Source organism: Crocuta crocuta, unplaced genomic scaffold (genome assembly GCF_008692635.1).
Source record: "Crocuta crocuta isolate KB4526 unplaced genomic scaffold, BGI_CrCroc_1.0 scaffold219, whole genome shotgun sequence".
NCBI classification, from domain to species: domain Eukaryota; kingdom Metazoa; phylum Chordata; class Mammalia; order Carnivora; family Hyaenidae; genus Crocuta; species Crocuta crocuta.
The window spans coordinates 6,735,670-6,753,228 of NW_027551572.1; the positions used below are offsets into that span (position 1 = coordinate 6,735,670).

The 17,559-nt window shown below is 39.5% G+C and overlaps 1 protein-coding gene across 7 annotated transcripts in view; it reads left to right on the plus strand.

Annotated features, from left to right (window-relative positions):
• Positions 1 to 17,559, plus strand: part of RAPGEF4 (Rap guanine nucleotide exchange factor 4) — a 288,709-nt gene that overhangs the window by 55,080 nt on the left and 216,070 nt on the right. For 4 of the 7 annotated variants that reach the window (XM_077751097.1, XM_077751098.1, XM_077751106.1 and 1 more), the window contains one exon: positions 10,600 to 10,746. In XM_077751097.1, the coding sequence (XP_077607223.1) occupies positions 10,600 to 10,746 (147 nt within the window). Of the gene's footprint in view, positions 1 to 10,599; positions 10,747 to 16,941; positions 17,025 to 17,266; positions 17,316 to 17,559 lie in introns of those variants that run through there. The other 3 variants (XM_077751102.1, XM_077751101.1, XM_077751100.1) reach the window with 3 other exon arrangements.

The window sequence follows — 17,559 nt, forward strand, 5'->3', positions numbered from 1 at the left end:
AAGTACTTTTCAAGCATTTTTTCATTGGCAACTAAGCTACATCCCCCTTCCCCACCCCTGTTTAGTGCTGTTATTAGTTCACTTTACAGATAGACACTGAATAACTCCCAAAGTCACTCATTCATTAGGTAGCAGAGTCAGTTCTTTGCGATTCTGAGGCTGAAGTTCTTGACCATTATGGTTGTATAGGTGCCAAAAGAATTAATAATGAATGTGGGAAGAAGCTTTTCCCCTGCAGCTCTGGCAACCACCTGTTAATTCCAGTTCAGACCTCCATACCTCTCGTCTCCAAGCCCACCTAGCAGGTGTTTGCTCCACCTGAGACATAATGTCAGGGAAGGCCCACTTCTCACATTCTGCTGGGCTGCCCCTGGGGTGTGGGGTCCTCCTTCCACCACATTTTAGATCAGTTAAATGAGCATGGTCCATCCCTTCAAAAGATTTCTAGCTAGAGGGTGGAGTAGATAAGTATGGGTGATAGGGGAGGGAGATCGAGGTACTATGTACAAGGTGGAGGCGATAGGGTTAGAGTTTGGGTTGATGGGATCTATGGGGGCTGAGAGAAAATGGGGATCCTGACTTGGGTGAAGAGGTGGATGGTGATGCCAGTAATTGAAAGAAGGGCACATAAGAAATAAAGCCCTTCACAGATTCTGATATAGTGTTTTTATGTCATACATTTATTAGGCATTATTGATCTGATGGAATTTTTTTCCTGAACAAAATCATCCTTTTCTTTTATATGGTGATAGGAAGAGATAACTATACATAAATATGAAGAATACAAGTGGCATAAATATTTTATTTGGCTCATAAATTTATATTTCTGCCTATTTTAATATAATACTACTTTTTCTTTGCTCACTGGGTTAAAAAAAATACAGTGTCTTGCCTTCTGAATGATTGGTTTTGCAGGTTCTTGAATTCTTTGGACTCCAGGTTGAGGGTTACCCTTATTTCCCATTAGGGGTATCCTACAAGCATAGTAGTAGTAATTCTCATCATTTAGAAAGCGTTTCACTTACATTGTTTTGTTTGAGCTGCCCCAACAGCAGGCAGACCCAACTGTGTTGTAACTTACTCAAGTCCCAGCTGAATAAGTGGTCTGTTCAAGATGACACAGTGGTGACCCATTAAAGCTGGAAATCCCCGTGACTCCCTTACCCAATCCAGTGTTCTGCTCTTGTCATCCTTACCTTTGGCTAGCATGTGTGGCCATTTGCGTGGATGTCTGTAAGGGGTCTTCAAAGGGTACTTGCTCCCAAGTGCCTCCCAGTGTCCATGGGTGGTGGTGGTGTATAGATCCCCCTTGGATCACTGGTGCCTAAGATTCTGACAAAGAAAGCTGTTGAGTCCACATTTGGGGAAAGTATTAAAATAAAAACACTCTGCTCAGTGGTAATATAAACTTCAGGCCCTTTACTGGGAGGAGGGACTAGAGACAAAAAGCCATTGGACTATGCGGAGCAAGGATGGCTTACCTCCCAGTTTTGCTTGGAGTCGGTCCACCTGCTCAGTTTCAAAACCACAAGTCTGCCAGCTGGGGAGGCATGACTTTGTAGGCGGACCCCGTCTTGCCCTGAGGGTCTGCTCCCAACTCAGAGCACATCAGACAGTGGTGCACAATGCTACTGAGTGTTGGTTGGAACCAACTTCTCTCCCTCTCACACAGGCCTTTCCGGGCAGACCCCAAGCCAACACTGTTCCGCTTCCCTACTTTCCCTTCAGGTGAGTGCCCCCAGTCTGAGGCCTTAAGCATGGACTGGAGAGGAGAGACAAAAGTGTCTGGATGAAGAGAGAGATGATAGGCCCTAGCTCTCAGAGATCTTCCCTGAAGAGCTGGTGCTACATTGCTTTCATTTCTTTTACTATGGCCTTGAAACTGTGTTTGTTCTAAGAATTCTGAGAAATACATAGACTGTTCTGTTCTGTTCTTTTGATGAACTTGTTGAGACTGCTATCCTTAGAAATACCTTCCTATACATTATATTGCTTCTACTACTCCATGAACAAAATTTACTTCCAAGACACTTGTACCCCGTGTCCATATGTAATTGTCAGGGTTACACCCCTCAGCTTTTGAGGCACTTTTCCTGCCTTGAGCATTCTTTGTGTTAATCCTTGAAACTCACAGTGCTCAGCAAGGGGACCTGCCCACAGACCACGCCACCAACCCGAAGTGTCCTAAGTGGCTCACATGTTCACATAGATTTCTGCTTGGGAGCACAGATCCAATCAAGGATAAATCTTCTCCATTTCCACTAATACCTGTCCCTACCCTCGGTCTCTTACTTAAGCCTAACCAGCACACAAACCCCTTCAGACATCCACAGCTGAACTCTTGTGCTCAAGAACTTGCCTGCCTTGAGTGCCTGTTTAACTACATGTCCTGAAAGATAGAGATTTTATGTTTCCACTAGAATGAATAATGCTGTGAGTATATTCTTTCCTTATTTGTGCTTGAATGGATTTAGTGTGAAAAGTGGATATTGGAATAAATTATATATAGTAAGTAATACACGTAAAAACAATATATAGGCAGCCATACTCAACTGTGTTTATGTGTGTTTCAGAGGTGGGGCGGAGAGAGAGGGAGAGAGAGAGACATACACAACGATAGAGACAGAGACAAGGTCCTATTTTTCTCTGCAGATTTCATAAGTGAAAGGCCTTTTTGGCATGGTAAATATTTAAACCCTGGAAATATATAAGGTTTAAAAGTTAACCTTTGCACCAAAAAAGTATATTTTTCCTGTCACATGAAAGAAGAGTTTCTTCTGACTGCTGAGTGACTAGAAGTTCATCCTGCAAAATAGAGAATAAGATATTGTATTAATTCATTAAAACTTCTACATCTTTGTAACAGATGCTTATTTAAAGTATTTTTACCTAATGCAACACACAGTGGTTATAATCAGACCTCTTTTGAAATCGTTTCTCTGCTAACTTCACTGTTGTGTGACCTTAGGCCAATTAGATTACCTATAAGTTGGGGATAGTAATTCCTACCTTAAACAAGTCAATGTATATAAAGCACTTAGTGCGAAGCTTGGCATAGAACAGGGGTTCTGGTACTTTTTCCTTAATAATTCCAGAAGGAAAGGTTTGTTCCCTAGGGTGGCATGCAGCCAGTTGGAATGCCTGCAATGCTTTTGTATTATCACAAGAGGGCAGTGCTAGCATAGAGAAAGCAGGAAATGTACTCCGTGTTAGAATGACAAAACATTTGATGTTATTCAGCCATTCTGTGGGATCAGAGAACCCTGGCTGCTGTTGGCACTTGCCTTCTCATCTGTTTCTGTGACATTCTCTGGCAATTTTTAGTCCAGTTTTGGAAAAACGATCTCTCGCTGGTACTTCCCCCAAAGTAAAATGTGCTTTTATTTGCCCTCTCTTTGTCTCTACGTCAAAGTTGTTATTAAGTGTTGAATTTTCGTTTATGAAATTTGAAGGACAGACTTGTTTCTCCATCATATGGCTCTATCTCTGTCTTTCTGTCTTAGCTTGAGTCTCTCATTTACTCTTGTTTCACCCCATTATTTTCAGACAGAGAACACTGCTGTCATCAGGGAACATTTTCTGAACACAGTTGATGAGCCCAGGAAACGTGGAAGGTGCCAAGTCCATAGTGGTTGTTTATAATCTCTTATTACTTGTCTGCTCAGGTCATGTTATTTGTTAGGAACAGATCAGGAGTTTATTTAGTATCCTGCATGAGGCATCCACACACTGTGTTTAGTTTTGTTGCCATGTAATTCTTTGTTTGGGTGGATGCAGGGCTGAGCCACAGTGCAGGACAGATTGGCTTTCTGCTAAATGAAGCTGGCCTCCCTGATTCAGTTATTGGAATGCTAATGCTCGTCCCTTCTCATGTTCTAATCGAAACTTCCTGCAGCCAGCTTGCCTGATCTTGTTAAGCTGTCTAACACTGTCATTCCAGGGAAGTGCTGTTAAAGTAATAAATCTGTCTTTGCTGTCTGTTAGGAAGAAACACATTTGACTTGGAAGTATTTTGCCTTTGTGCTTGGCAATAAATTCTTCAGACAGCACATACAATTTAATGTCTTGACAAATTCAGAGATTAGGTACCATTAAATTTTTATTTTTTAAAAAGACTTGCAGCACTCAATAAATTCCAGTACTAAGTTCTAGCTCATAAATAAACCCAGGCACTACCAAACCTAATGGCAAGTATTGCCTGTAGTCCTAAAATAAAAATTGTCAAAATATTTGCTTTGTATGAATTTATGTTTAGGATCTGTGCACTTAAAGGGCCAATTTGTTCACCGATGTTATTAACCCAGCATGTATCCAAAACAATAAATATGCCAGAAAACAGTTAACGTTTCTTGAGCTGTTAATGCAAAGTGATTTAAATCTGCTTACTAAAAAAATCTGATACCCCTTGAAGTTAAAAGACAGTTTTTAAAAAACCTTGATGTACTTATCAGAGAGAATTCTTATGTCTGTTTTGTTGGTTGTTAGTTATTTTAAATTTCCCCAGACTGTCTGTAACTTGTGTAAGTTGGATTTCAGTGGATGTGAATAGACATTTGCAAAGCTGATGTTTATTACCTGTGATATCAGTGATACACAGCCATTGGCTTTCTTAACACCATTCCTATTTTCATAGTGTAGCTATGTTTATAGCGCAACAAACAAGTAAAATGCTTCATATGAAAACACCTGCTTTAAGAAAACCTGGTATATCATAATTCAGATGTACAAAGCAGATAAATTAAGGGGTGATTAGTAGCAGCACAAAAGGATTCTTTGATTTTCAGCAAGATTCGTTAGAAGGGTTCCTTTGAATACAAGCTCCCCCAGAGAGCTGAAGTGTTTTGCAGATCCTTCAAGCCACTTGACATCCACACTGGGACACAGAGAAACTTGGGATTTAAGTGTTGAAAAACCATCATTCATTGAAGATTAATACAAAATGAATGTAGAGGTTCCCTGTTCTTTAAATAGTAGAAAAATATAATTTGCTTTTTAGAAATGTAGTTAACCTCAATGTATATATAAATATGACAGTCAGAAATACTATTTTCCATTATTTATAGAGCATCTACTATGTTCCAGGAACCATACTGAACTCTGTGTGTTATTCTTTTTATATTGAATCCTGCTTGTGCCCATTTCATAAATGAGTATATTGAGCTTCCTGGGATCATCTTACCCAAAGCTACCAGACTATAATAATTGGCAGAGAAGAGTTTTGAATCTAGGTCTACGAGGTCAGTACTTGGTCACTACGCTGCTTCCAGGGAGGTTTCCTGCTAAGTGCGGAGTGTTCTGACTCTCAGTGCCTCCAGGTGCGTGTCCTTTGCCTAATATTCCCTGTCTTCCATCAGGGTGACTGTATTGACATGTTTGTTAACCTACCTAACATGAACTTTTATGAATGGAGGTAACCAGACCCTGCGTATGCCACTGAAATACATACTGTGCCAGGATAATGTTCACGACTTCAGTTGGTGCTTAGCTGGGCAGAGGAAGTGAGCTTGGAAACTGGAGGCTGTCTGTAGTGGAGGCAGGAACTGTTTAGAGGGCATGTTCAGGTATGCTGGGCAGTACATAGGAAGTGGCTGAACACTGGAGCAGCATGGCCCCCAGGTTAGTAGAGTGCAGGACTGGGGTAGGTCTGACTAGTGGTAACATGATGGGGTATAAGTTGGTGATGAGTAGGGAGTCAGCAACTGGGTCTAGTGATCAAAGTGGGCAGCCAGGTGTGCTGATGAACAGGCCTGGCCACAGAAGGATGCTGGAGAGGGACTGGGGCTGTCAGAACCAGACAGTTGGCTGTTTGAAAAGAATTACGATGCCAGGCAAGTTATTAAGGCAGAGATGCAGAAAGGCAGTAACTCAGTTCTCCCACTGAGGTAGGGACTCCATTATTAGAAACTGGGGCACAGGATCAGAGTAGGAAAAACTAATAATTGCTTACATTTCTCCTAATGAGTTAAGAGGATTGGTTCCCTAGTCTGGAATGGATTTGATCCTCTCGATGAGGGCCAAGTGGACCCCAGCTCTGGAAGGAGGGTTGGAGAGGGAGCAGTGCTGTTTTCTATTTTCCTGGAGACTGAGACTTAATATATACAGATAAATATATATAAATAAATATATAGATTGACTGAAAAGAAAACCACCTGTGTGGATTTAATTAATTACTTTAATTGACTTTTCTACTGAGCCTTGGCAAGCAGTACTTATATTTCATATGATATGAAGAGGTATATGCAGAGGTGATTAGACTTACTGGTACTAGTGTCAACTCCTGCTCACTAGCCATGCTCCTGGACAAACCCCTGAACATCTCAGGGCCTGATTTTCCTCAGCTTATGAAATAGCCATGATGTTGCAGAATTGTTCTAATATTGCCATCAATAAGAATACCCACAATTTATTAAGAATTTCTTGAGTCAAGCTCTGTGTGAAGCAGTTTAAATATATGATCTCATTTAACTGTCGTGAGGAAAAAATAAGGTGTCATAGTCAAGACACCTGGCTCAGTGCATGGCACATGGTACTCTACTCACACATGTGGAGACATGTACGTGCTGACGCACTGTAGCATGTGTACCATTAAGGGTATGTGGGTTATGAAGTGTTTTAGAGGATATGAGAAGGAGTGGCCAGGTTGACTGACAGGTGAAAGAGAGTTGCATTAGATTGGAGGAAGAAACCAGATGATATGGCAGTGACATGCCACAGGTCACTCCTTTTTTGAATGCCCATCATCCCTAGTTATATAGTTGAATTGGCCTCAGAGACTCAATATGCTTTACTAATAACATGAGGAAGTCTTCCCACGTGTCACCCAGGGGATCTTGCACTCACTCTGTGTCCACTGCAAAGCAGTAAGTGATAAGCTGGTCTCTGCCCCTATTCCAAAAGTCCCTTTGGGAATGCTGGTTCAGCCCTGTGCCTCCCCAGAGGTCTCAGTGTAACTGGGGACTCACAACCATGTTTGGCTAACCCACTCTCTTGGTTTGGGTTTCCCTGGAAGCCAGCATAGAGACTAAGATTTAGCTGCAAGTGGTTATTTTTGAAGATAACCCCAGGAAGCTTTGTAAGGGAGTGGGGAAGTGAGACATGGAAGGAGGGAAAGCCAATAAAAGCGTGTTACAATTTCCCCTGGGTTCACTCTTTCAGGTAATTCTCCATGAAACTGTGTAGAGTTAGGAAGCTGGGGTATTCATCTTCCTCCTCTCATGCATTTTTGGTGGAGGTTGCCCCTTGCAGCCATCGAGTGCCTAGCACTCTGTCCTCAGGTGGAGCAATGCCGATGCCTGAGAGAGGAAGCCACATGTGTGTATGGCAACTGTCCAGAAAGCTACAGTGACTTTGGGGGTGGGATGAGGTGAGGAGCAGGGAGGAGTCCGGCAGGACCCCAGCAGCATCTGGTAAATCTACCTTCCTATGTTGAAGACATTCAGAGTTTTAAATCTACATTTCATATTTGGAAATCCTTAAAGTAAATTGTCATCTCATCAAAATAGAACATTTCTTTGCTTTTGTTAATATTTTCTATACCCTGAGTAGGTGCTGACCAGCTTCTTCAGTCTCTATGTCACTATAAATATTTTCTTTCAGGTGTCCTTTCTGTACATTAATCTGAAAATGAGCAGAAAATAAAATAATCTGAATAGTCTCTATTAAACACGTATGGAGACATGAGCAGATCTCTTGAGTATGTGTGAATTTTTTTATTTAAAATTTTTTTAATTTATTTTTTGAGAGGGAGGGAAAGAGAGAGAGGGAGACACAGAATCCCAAGCTGACTCCAGGCTCCAAGCTCTCAGCATAAAGCCTGACACGGGGCTCTCATCCATGAACTGTGAGATCATGACCTGAGCCAAAGTTGGACGCCTAACCGACTGAGTCACCTAGGTGCCCCTGGAGTATGTGTGAACTTTAAAGAAACCGTAATATTACATTCAGAAATGGACACTTTCAGCCCCAGGCAAAGGCATGCATTCAGCCTGTCTGCCGAGGTTCAGGCTTGTAATTCTGACCATAGGGATCTGGTTAGATGTAGTGTGGACCAAAGTAAGAGGGCTCCCACCACAGTGACTCACATTCATCCTACGTTTCAATGTACATATTATACTGAGCAACCTATCTTGGCTCTGTTATATGAAAGAACATTAGATTGCAAATTTCTCTTTTTATAATTCTTTTCTAAGCACATTGCAAGGCCCTGTCTGGGGTTCAAAAAATAACATTCATGGACTCTAAAGATAGTGATGAATCTTTAGAGTGAAAATGTTTTTCTTAGGACCTGCCTCTTCCCAGTGCCCAACCCATATTTCCCAAATCCACTCAGATTTCTAAGTACATTTGTCTTAAAAATACTGAGTCTGCTAAAAGCTAAGTTTGAACTAAAAGTAATTCTCCTTCCAGGTGAGGTTTTCTAGTCCTAACTTTAAGATCCTACCTTGTGTTTGTGACTCCCTGTCTTTAAACTTAAGAAGATTGTGTATGAAGGAGGAAGTGTGGGAAGGACGGGTTCCATGTTGAGTTTTGGTAGGAGAGTGAGGGACACTGGAAATGGGCCGAGATACTTGATCAAAGGGCTGAGGCTGGCTGTGCCTCCTTGCAGAGGTCTGGACATGGGAGATCAAGACACCTGTCTTGACACTTGACACTGGCAATGCACTGGCAGCACTAACAGGACTAATGTGGTTAGATGTGTAATGCACGGGTAATTGTTAAACTCTCCAGGGGAGAGTCAATCCTTTGTCCACCACAAGAGCTGTTCACTAGCAAGAAGCCAGGCTCATGTGACTTTCATAGCCTATGTCTTTCTTTGTATACCTCATGATGACAAACTATATAGCCAGGGATAGGAGGTGAGATTGAAGACTGTTTATAATCCATAAAAATCTACAACTAGCTCACAAATAACAGATCTTCATAATTCCTTTTCATTATACTTTGTGGATAACCATAGATAGTTAAGCTGCATGAACAGTGGCAAGAGTAATATTAATGGTTCCATACCTGTCAAGCTTTAGAATAAAATTTTACATTGAAGGTACAAATTAGGCAAAAGAAGTCTTTCCAAAGGGTGCAGATGATAAAGTAGGCCAGTAGGATTCTCAAGGTGACCTGATATTCTAGAGAATTTATGGAAGTCTGAGATTTATTGTAATCCCTCTTGTGCTTTTACTAGAGTCTGAAAATTACTTAGAGATACCTAACTTGCTGAGTATTGATATTTTGGTTCTGGGGATATTTTTCTGACTGAATTTGTCTGCAACTGCATCTCTGGAAAGTTTATTAGCAGACTATTCTTAAATTTCCCCCCAATCTTTCATTCTTTTCTGAGATATTATTGATTTTATTTTCCTAAACACAATTTTATACGGTAATATCTGGACAGAAGCAATTTGCTATGGTTCAGGGAACTGGATTCTTATGGGCATTTGTCTTAGTAATGTGATTACAGAGTCACTAACTTGATCTTAATAGCATTTGCTTATTATTGTGTCTTAGATGCATGAAAGGAAAACTGTTTTCTAACTCAGAGGATTACCCTTGTGAATCTCCGTTAGTTGATAATGCCCTGCAAAATTAATGTACGGGTGGCTTTGAGTGGCTATTGCATTAAATATTATCACCAATGTTGCATGCAGATTGGAAATTACTTTTTTAGTATACCTGAAGAAACTTTTAAATCATTGATTCACGGCATTTTATAAACCAGCCACACTGCAGTTTATCTGATGCTGTTTTTACTCTATTATGGCTGCAGGAGGCAGCATGATACAAAAATCTTGGAATCTATAGTCAGATAGCCGTGGTTAGAATATGACCGCCTTACTTATTATTTGTGTGAACCAGGGTAGGGTTAATCAACCACCCTGACCCTCAGTTTCCTTATCTCTTTAAGACAGGCTGACATACCAGCACCCCCAACCTAATTTCCTATTGAAATATTGTAACTGCAACCTTCTCACTAAAAATCTCTGTTCATCTTCAGACGATTCCCTCCTTTTTTTCTTAAAGCAGGTAGTAGTCATATAAAAAGATTATAATGTCCACAAAAAGACTTGAAGAAGGTTATTGCTAACAGCTTTATTCATAATCTTCCTAAACTAGAAACAATCCAAATGTTCACAAGTAGGACAATGGATAAGCAAATTGTAACATATGCATGCAATGGAAAATTACTCCTCAGTAAAAGGAAAACAGTTACCGATCCATGACACAATGTGGGTGAATCTTAGATACATTATGTTGAGCAAAAGAAGCCAGACATCAAAGAGGGCATATTGTCTGACTCCTTATACATGAAGTTTTAAAACTAGCAAAACTCCTTTATGGTGATAGAAATCAGAATACTGATTACCTGTGAAGGGAGGTTCTTGATTGGAAAAGGGCACAAGGGGAATTTCGAGGTGATAGGAATGTTCTATGTCTTGATTTGGGTGGTGATTACACAGGTGTATATATTTATCAAAACTTGATGAACTGTGCAGTTGAATTGAGTGCTTTATTGTGTATAAGTTAAACTTAAATTCAAAGAAAAAACAACTCACCCATCTCGGTGAAACTTTTAATTTTCTCATGACCAATTTTTGGGATCCTCAGGATGCAGTGACCATCTGTACTCTGGGAATTGGGACAGCCTTTGGAGAGTCCATTCTGGACAACACACCCCGCCATGCGACCATCGTTACGAGGGAGAGCAGCGAACTGCTCCGCATCGAGCAGAAGGACTTCAAGGCTCTATGGGAGGTGAGCCCCAAGGCTTCTTTGTCAGTTAACATAGTTGCAGAAAAGAAAGGGAGCTGCCACGTGGATAATGACATTACAGTCAAGCCTTAATGTGTTCTGTTCTGAGCTGGTAGATGGAATTTAATTTTCAAAACTTGTTTTTGAAATGAGTGAATGAAAAAGCCATCATGACATAAGACACCCCCCCCCGCTTTTTTTTTTTAATTTAGTGCTTGCTCAATTTTCTATAGTTTGACATACCTTATAATTATTTCTTGAATGACCATAGAGTGCTTTATGTATTTCCTCTCTCCTATTCCACAGATGTATTCTTAACCAGGGAACAAAATACTTTGACATTTTCTTTTGCATTTTAAAAATCATCGTTGACATGTTCCCTGGTAAAGTGGAATGAATGGGGTTAACATCTGCTTCATTTAAATGCTTTTAAAAATGATGTTCCCTGCAATAAGGTATGGGAAATGAGGGACATAAAGATGTCTGGTTACTTGCCAACTTCAAAATGCATAGGTGGCACAGCGGTGGATGGATGCGACTGGTGCTGGTGGCTTTTGCATTTACCACTGCTTACCAGTGCCCCTTAGGGTATTGCACTCATTTGCAAGAAGTAGGGGGAATAAATCATCTTATATGTAGTAATGGCAAGTGGAGCACTTAGAAAGGCCCAGCTAAGCCTTGCATCTTTTACACTCATTCCTTTTCAGTTCTACAAGCTTCTGATTTTAACCTGTGGTTGTTCCTTATCTTTGTCCTTGGCTCAGTATGTCCAAGTGTTAACCCATCGAGCTGGCAGGCTTTGCAACTTGTCCCAGTGTGGCTAAGATTTTAAACTTGATCTTAAAAGAATTTTGTGTAATCAAATAGTTTCCTCCAGAGCCAAACAAATGACAGATGCATTAAGGGAGCAAAGCTGCAGGTGAATGAGTGATGCTTTGCCTTAAAAGTCCTGCAAAGCCTTGGAAGGCCTTGGTAGTGAAACCTGTTACTTTTATTCTTGGCAGTAGTGAATGAATTGCGGGATTGCTTGTTTGAAATGTTCCTCTCAGAAAATATTAAAGAGCTCCAACTGCTCTGTAAAGTTCAGAGACAAAAGCTAGTTTTAGGAAGGCAAAGCTGAAGTAGGTTTGCATGAGGTGAATGTGGAGAGGTTTTCTGTCAATTAAAAGGGACCAAGCTTGAGGCAAATAAGCCATTTTTTTTTGGATCTTTCATTTTTAAAAGGTAAATTGAAAAAGTCTTCCAAAAAAGAAAATTTGGAAAACTGGCTTAAGAACAAAAATGATTTCCACCTGTGGTGTATGTCATTATAACTGCTTTTGTCTGTTATGACTTCTTCAAGTTGCTCTTTGAGGATGGTTTGTGGAAATATTTAAAATTTTATTTTAATTAGGAGCCCTCAGTACTGTGAAGGAAGTTCCTGAGAAGTTGCTACCTGTGAACATTTTTGAAAAACTTATTATTAGAAAATTTTTCAAACATACAGAAAATCAGGAAGGATAATATAATGAACACCCATACAACCCCACTTAGTTTAGCAATTGCTGACATATAGCCATATTTGCTCCATGTTTGTTTTTTGTTGTTGTTGTTGAACCACTTTAATGTAAATGGAAGACATTATGACATTTCATCATAAATATTCAACATAATCTCAAAAAAATAGAATATCCTGCCACATACCCATAACACTATTATTTCACTTACAAAACTAAAGATAATATCCTAATATCTAATACCTAGTCCACAGTTCGAATTTCCCCATAAATACCCATAAATAAATAAATAAATATTCAGTAAATATCTTTTATGTCTGTTATGTTTCAAACTGGATTCAAATAAAGAACCATGTCTTACATTTGATTGTTATATCTGAGTTTCTCTATCTCTCTCTCTCCTCTAACTCCTTTGCTCTCTCTCCTGTTCTCTCCCCACCTCTCTCTCTCTTCCATCCTCCCTCCCTTCTTCCTCTCTCTGTCTTTCTCATCCTTTCCATGGCATTGACTTATTAAAAAGTCTAGGTTAGTTTCTTCCAAATTCAAGATTTGTTTGATTATTTTCTCATGGTGTCTTTTTGTACCCCTACCCCAGGGTTTCCTATAAATGGAAGTTAGAGTTAAAAGCTTGATTAGATCAGATCAAGCATTTTTGGCAAGAAAATGTCAAACGTGATACTGAGTACATCAGGAAGCTCATCATGTCTGGAAGCTTTACTATCAGTGTTGCATTCGTGTCATTAGCTTGAGCGTGTGGTTAGACTTCATTTGAGTACATTTTAGGGCTATTTTCCACAGATATTTTCCTTAAAGGAGAATTATTAAATGGGGGTATTGATATTGAGGGTGGCTTTGGTATCCCACACCTTGTCACATGATTCTGCAGCTCAGTGGATCCAACCCTTAAAGTGTAACCTCAGTGCAGGGTTCTCACCTCCCCTGCCAGTTACTTAACTGAGCTGAAGGGAAAGGACAGCGTTTTTGTCTGACTTCTTATTTTACAGGTGGGGGACTGGAACCTCATAGGGAGTAAGAGATTAGTCACATACTTCATTTTATTTGCCTGTTCATGTTACTAAGTACAGAGTGCAAATTACATGCTCAATCAGCGTTTTAACTGGCTAAAATGGAAATGTAAGAAACTCCATCATCTAGCAATCCGTGTTAATCAGAACTTTATTAATGGGCACAATTCTGCATATATGGTACATGACAATCCTAAGAAGTTATAATATTCTAAATAACTTTCTAAATAAAAAGTTTGACTTAAGTTTATTCTACCATTTGTTTTTTAACAAATACTCATTGAGTATCTCTTGTGTGTCAGGTAGATGTAGCAGCAAACAAGACTGACAGAGCTCCCGCTCTCCAGGAGGGCTTCTGTTCTACTTGTAGAACACAGAAAATAAGCTACCAAGTCATAATAGTTTTTCAGAGCATAAAAATCATCATCATTAAATAGATTTTATTTCTATTTGAATTTGAGGGATCCATTGATGACATATATGAAACTAATCTGCTTGCAAAATATGATATTCAGAATACTTATTCCTTGTTTATGTTAGATAATGCAGTTTATAACTCAGCCATTTATTACACTAGTAAATAATGCCCATTAGCAAAATTAAAACCAAACTCGCACTGTCAGCTGAAATCTGACAGCCAAGCATTAAAAGGAAAGGATTATGTAGGGAAGGATTCAGGTAGGAGCCTCATCGAACTGTAAGGTGGCAGGAAGAAGCCAGAAAGCAGAAAGGTAAGCTGGATAATGGTGCCTCCCTTGTTGGCAAGCTAAGTAACTCAGTGTTGGGCTATAGGATAGGGATAATAAAAATTAGATAACCTGAATCATGGATCTAAATTTGCATGTTCATCTCATTTGAATAATCACTTTTGAAGAATGTCATGGTGGGCCCATTATATGTCAAATACCCCTTGTCTAACTTTGTATCCTTATCTATGCCCTTGTCACTTAAAGGGGCCAAATGATAAAACACAAGGACCAGGATTCTGAGTTCTTTCTTCTCACTCTGAAAATTATGATCTATAACTACTACCAGGTAGCACAGTCTAAAAGTAGCTCTTTAGCTGGCTGAGCAAATAGTCTATTTTAAATCTTACACTTGGGACTTTAATGGCAACACAAAGCTAGGGAATCCTGCTTCCTTTCCTAACCAAAGGCGAGTTTCCTCAGCTCTCTGCAGGAAGAGAACACACTCAGAGAACTACATGTGAGGTTTTGAAATCCTATTCAATTTCATCCCAGATACCTCTTGCTTTATATTGTCTATTATGTTGTAAGTCAAACTGGTAGCACCTAGAGTATTTAAAAAAGTTATTCCCATAAATGTAGCCAGAACATTATTCAATAGTCTCTACAAATACATCAGATAAAGTATTCCCCAAGATATAACAGAGGTAGCATCTTGATGCTTTTCATTGCATCCTGTGTCTTTCCTAATGAAAACTGCTTTCTTGTTCTCCTTCCATGTTTCAGTTGCTAATTTATGGTCAGATTTGAGAACATTGGATTGCTCCATCTTAGAACCAGGTCATGTTTTCTTAACTTAAGTGAATATGGTAAATTTATTCAGGGTTGGTCGATAGTGCATCCCTCCTCTCACGCCTTTGTGATATTAGAACTTAATAATTATGTGAACCACAGTATAAAATGTCTCATTTTTCAGCATCATATAGAGGATAGAGAGAGAGAAGAAAGAGGAGATAGTTCTGTTTCTGAATTTCATTCAGAAGAAAAATAATTGAAAATTCTTGGAAATATCACGTTCAGTGCTTGAGACAACCATAATTTAAATGCTTTGGCAGTAGTGGCATTGAGTACCCTCAGTAAGGGAGTTAAATGGCAGAGTAGTTAAATGTAGGCTTGGGAGTTTTAAGCCAGTTCTTAATGTTTGATCCAAGATGTGTGACTGCTGGTGGCTCTTGAACTAAATGAAGAACTGATTTACTGTCCAATTTCATTAATTTCTTTGCAGCACATATAGGATAAGAAGGTTTCCAGTGGTTACAAATGACTACACCAAGAGTATTATTTTTTGTTGTTGTTTTCTTGTTGACTTTCTATCTAATGTTATGTCTGTATGAAGATGCTTTCAGCTTTGTAGTAGCATGTATTGACATCTTTACACAGAATATTCCCAATACAGGAGATTCAATGGGGGAGGTGAGTCCAATGTGTTCAGAGAAGCAGATTCTTGATCAAATTCGTAAGAGACACTTCTGAGAGGTCCTTGAACTCGTGCTCCACCACCTTTTTAGCTGTGTTTCAGTTGCATGGATATCATCTGGCAAAAGCTTTCCTTCACTATGAGCCATGTTTGAACATGTTCAACAAAACAATGCCTATGAATAAGTCATTTGAAATTTAAAGACAGCAATAAAACTATAAGAGTCTAAAAATAAAAGCAGTATTTTAAATTTATAGTCTGACCCATGCCACAATAAAATTGATTTCTTGGCTGTAAATTTTCTTGTACCCAGAAATTTCTTGGCACACATTGTGAATTTATTCTAACTGAGGGATCTCATGTCACAGAGAACCGTCACTCTGACGTAATGATTGTTACAGGAGAGTTTATTCCCCAAATGTGTCTGTGGCCTCAGTAAACATTGTTAAGTAACTGAAAATCTATTTCATGCTTTATGGGATATAAAACTGAATGGTAAAATGAAGAAATAAGTGCATGTTTCTGTCTTAGGAGAAGAATGGAATTTGTAAATAGGAATATTTCTAGGAGTAATAAATATTGTTGAAGAAATATTTTTACATCTATTTCTATTCCCTGATTTTCATAGTGTTTTATTTCTCAGTTCTACCAGATATGTTGGCAGTTGTGGGCCTGAAAAGCTTTTTAGTTATTTCCATTTACTGCCTCTCTTGGACTATGCAGGGAGAAAGAGTCCTTTTCCATTAATACTCTTTCAGGTCACTGTGAGAATAGGAGTTATTGAAATAACAGCAGCTTAGTCTTTGCTGATGTGCTTTAAAAACCTTATTAGAATAATATACTTCTCAGAGGCATCTGCTCCTGCTTGAATGGACTTGATGTTCCTATCTGTCTTGGGCTGTCAGAAAAATTAAAGCCAAATATTTAAAACAAAATATCAGAACATAAAAATCTTAAGAGTCCTCTGGGTGGTTTTATTACTATATTTAGCATGCAAACAATTTCTTTTTTTTTCTTTTTTCCTTTCCTTTTTTTTTTTTTTTGTATGCAAACAATTTGAAGTTGTTTCATGTGTACGTTAACAGGAGGCTTTCAACATAGGCCTGTATTTCAGGTACATAGTGGCCCTGAGCAGTAAGGCAGGACTGCACGACCCATCCTCACACAGGAAGCCCTGTGCCTGTCTTTTAATGCACAGGGATCCATACCCTCGTCTCAGGACGAGTTGGAACCAAGAGCCAATGGGCCTGATTTCTCCCAAGTCAGGAGTCTGGGCTTACTTTTTGGCAACTCTGAAGCTTGTACTGTAGGGTTACTTCCCAGGCCAGAAATTTGCATCAAAGGGCTAAGAAAAATACATCCAAAAATAAACATGAAAGTCAGGATTTCATGCCAGGAACTCCAGCCACACACATCCTGTTGGCTGCTTCTCTTGACTCTCCTCACAGTTGTGATTCTTTCAAACCAAGCGGAAGCCTCCGATGACTTACTTGGACCTTATGTCTGCGCCAGGGTCTCACTCCTCTGTCCTCAAGCTTTTCCATGGAGTGGCGAAATGATTCAAATCCAGAAAGGAAGGGAGTGAAGTTACTGGGAGGTAACTACAGTTAAATATATACGTGTGTGTGTGTGTGTGTGTGTGTGTGTGTGTGTGTGTGTGTGTGTGTACAGGAAGTCTTTTCCTATTGCCTTTGGCTGCCTGAGCTTTTCTGGAGAATGACCAGCACGCGGTTTCTCTCTGTGGACTGACATCCTCTTAACACTAATAGATACAAACAGGAAATTATCAGCCATGAAGGTGTATTTTGCTATCCAAATAAAGGACAGATATTCACTGGATGTTTGGGAACTTTGAGAGACAGAAAAAGAAGGACATATGCTCTACAAGGTCAGAATGGATCTTTTTTTATTCTTTAATAGGGAAATATTGTATGTCACAGCTTTGCATTTTGGTTTGAGGAATTATACTCTGAAGCATCTCTGGCTTTTCTAATTATGTTCCACCAGACCTAAATATGTACAGCGGGACTGATATAATTTGATTTCATCTTTATTTGTGGTGTGTGTGTGTGTGTGTGTGTGTGTGTGTGTGTGTGTGTGGGGGGGGGTGTGATGGCTCTGCTTTTTCTGTT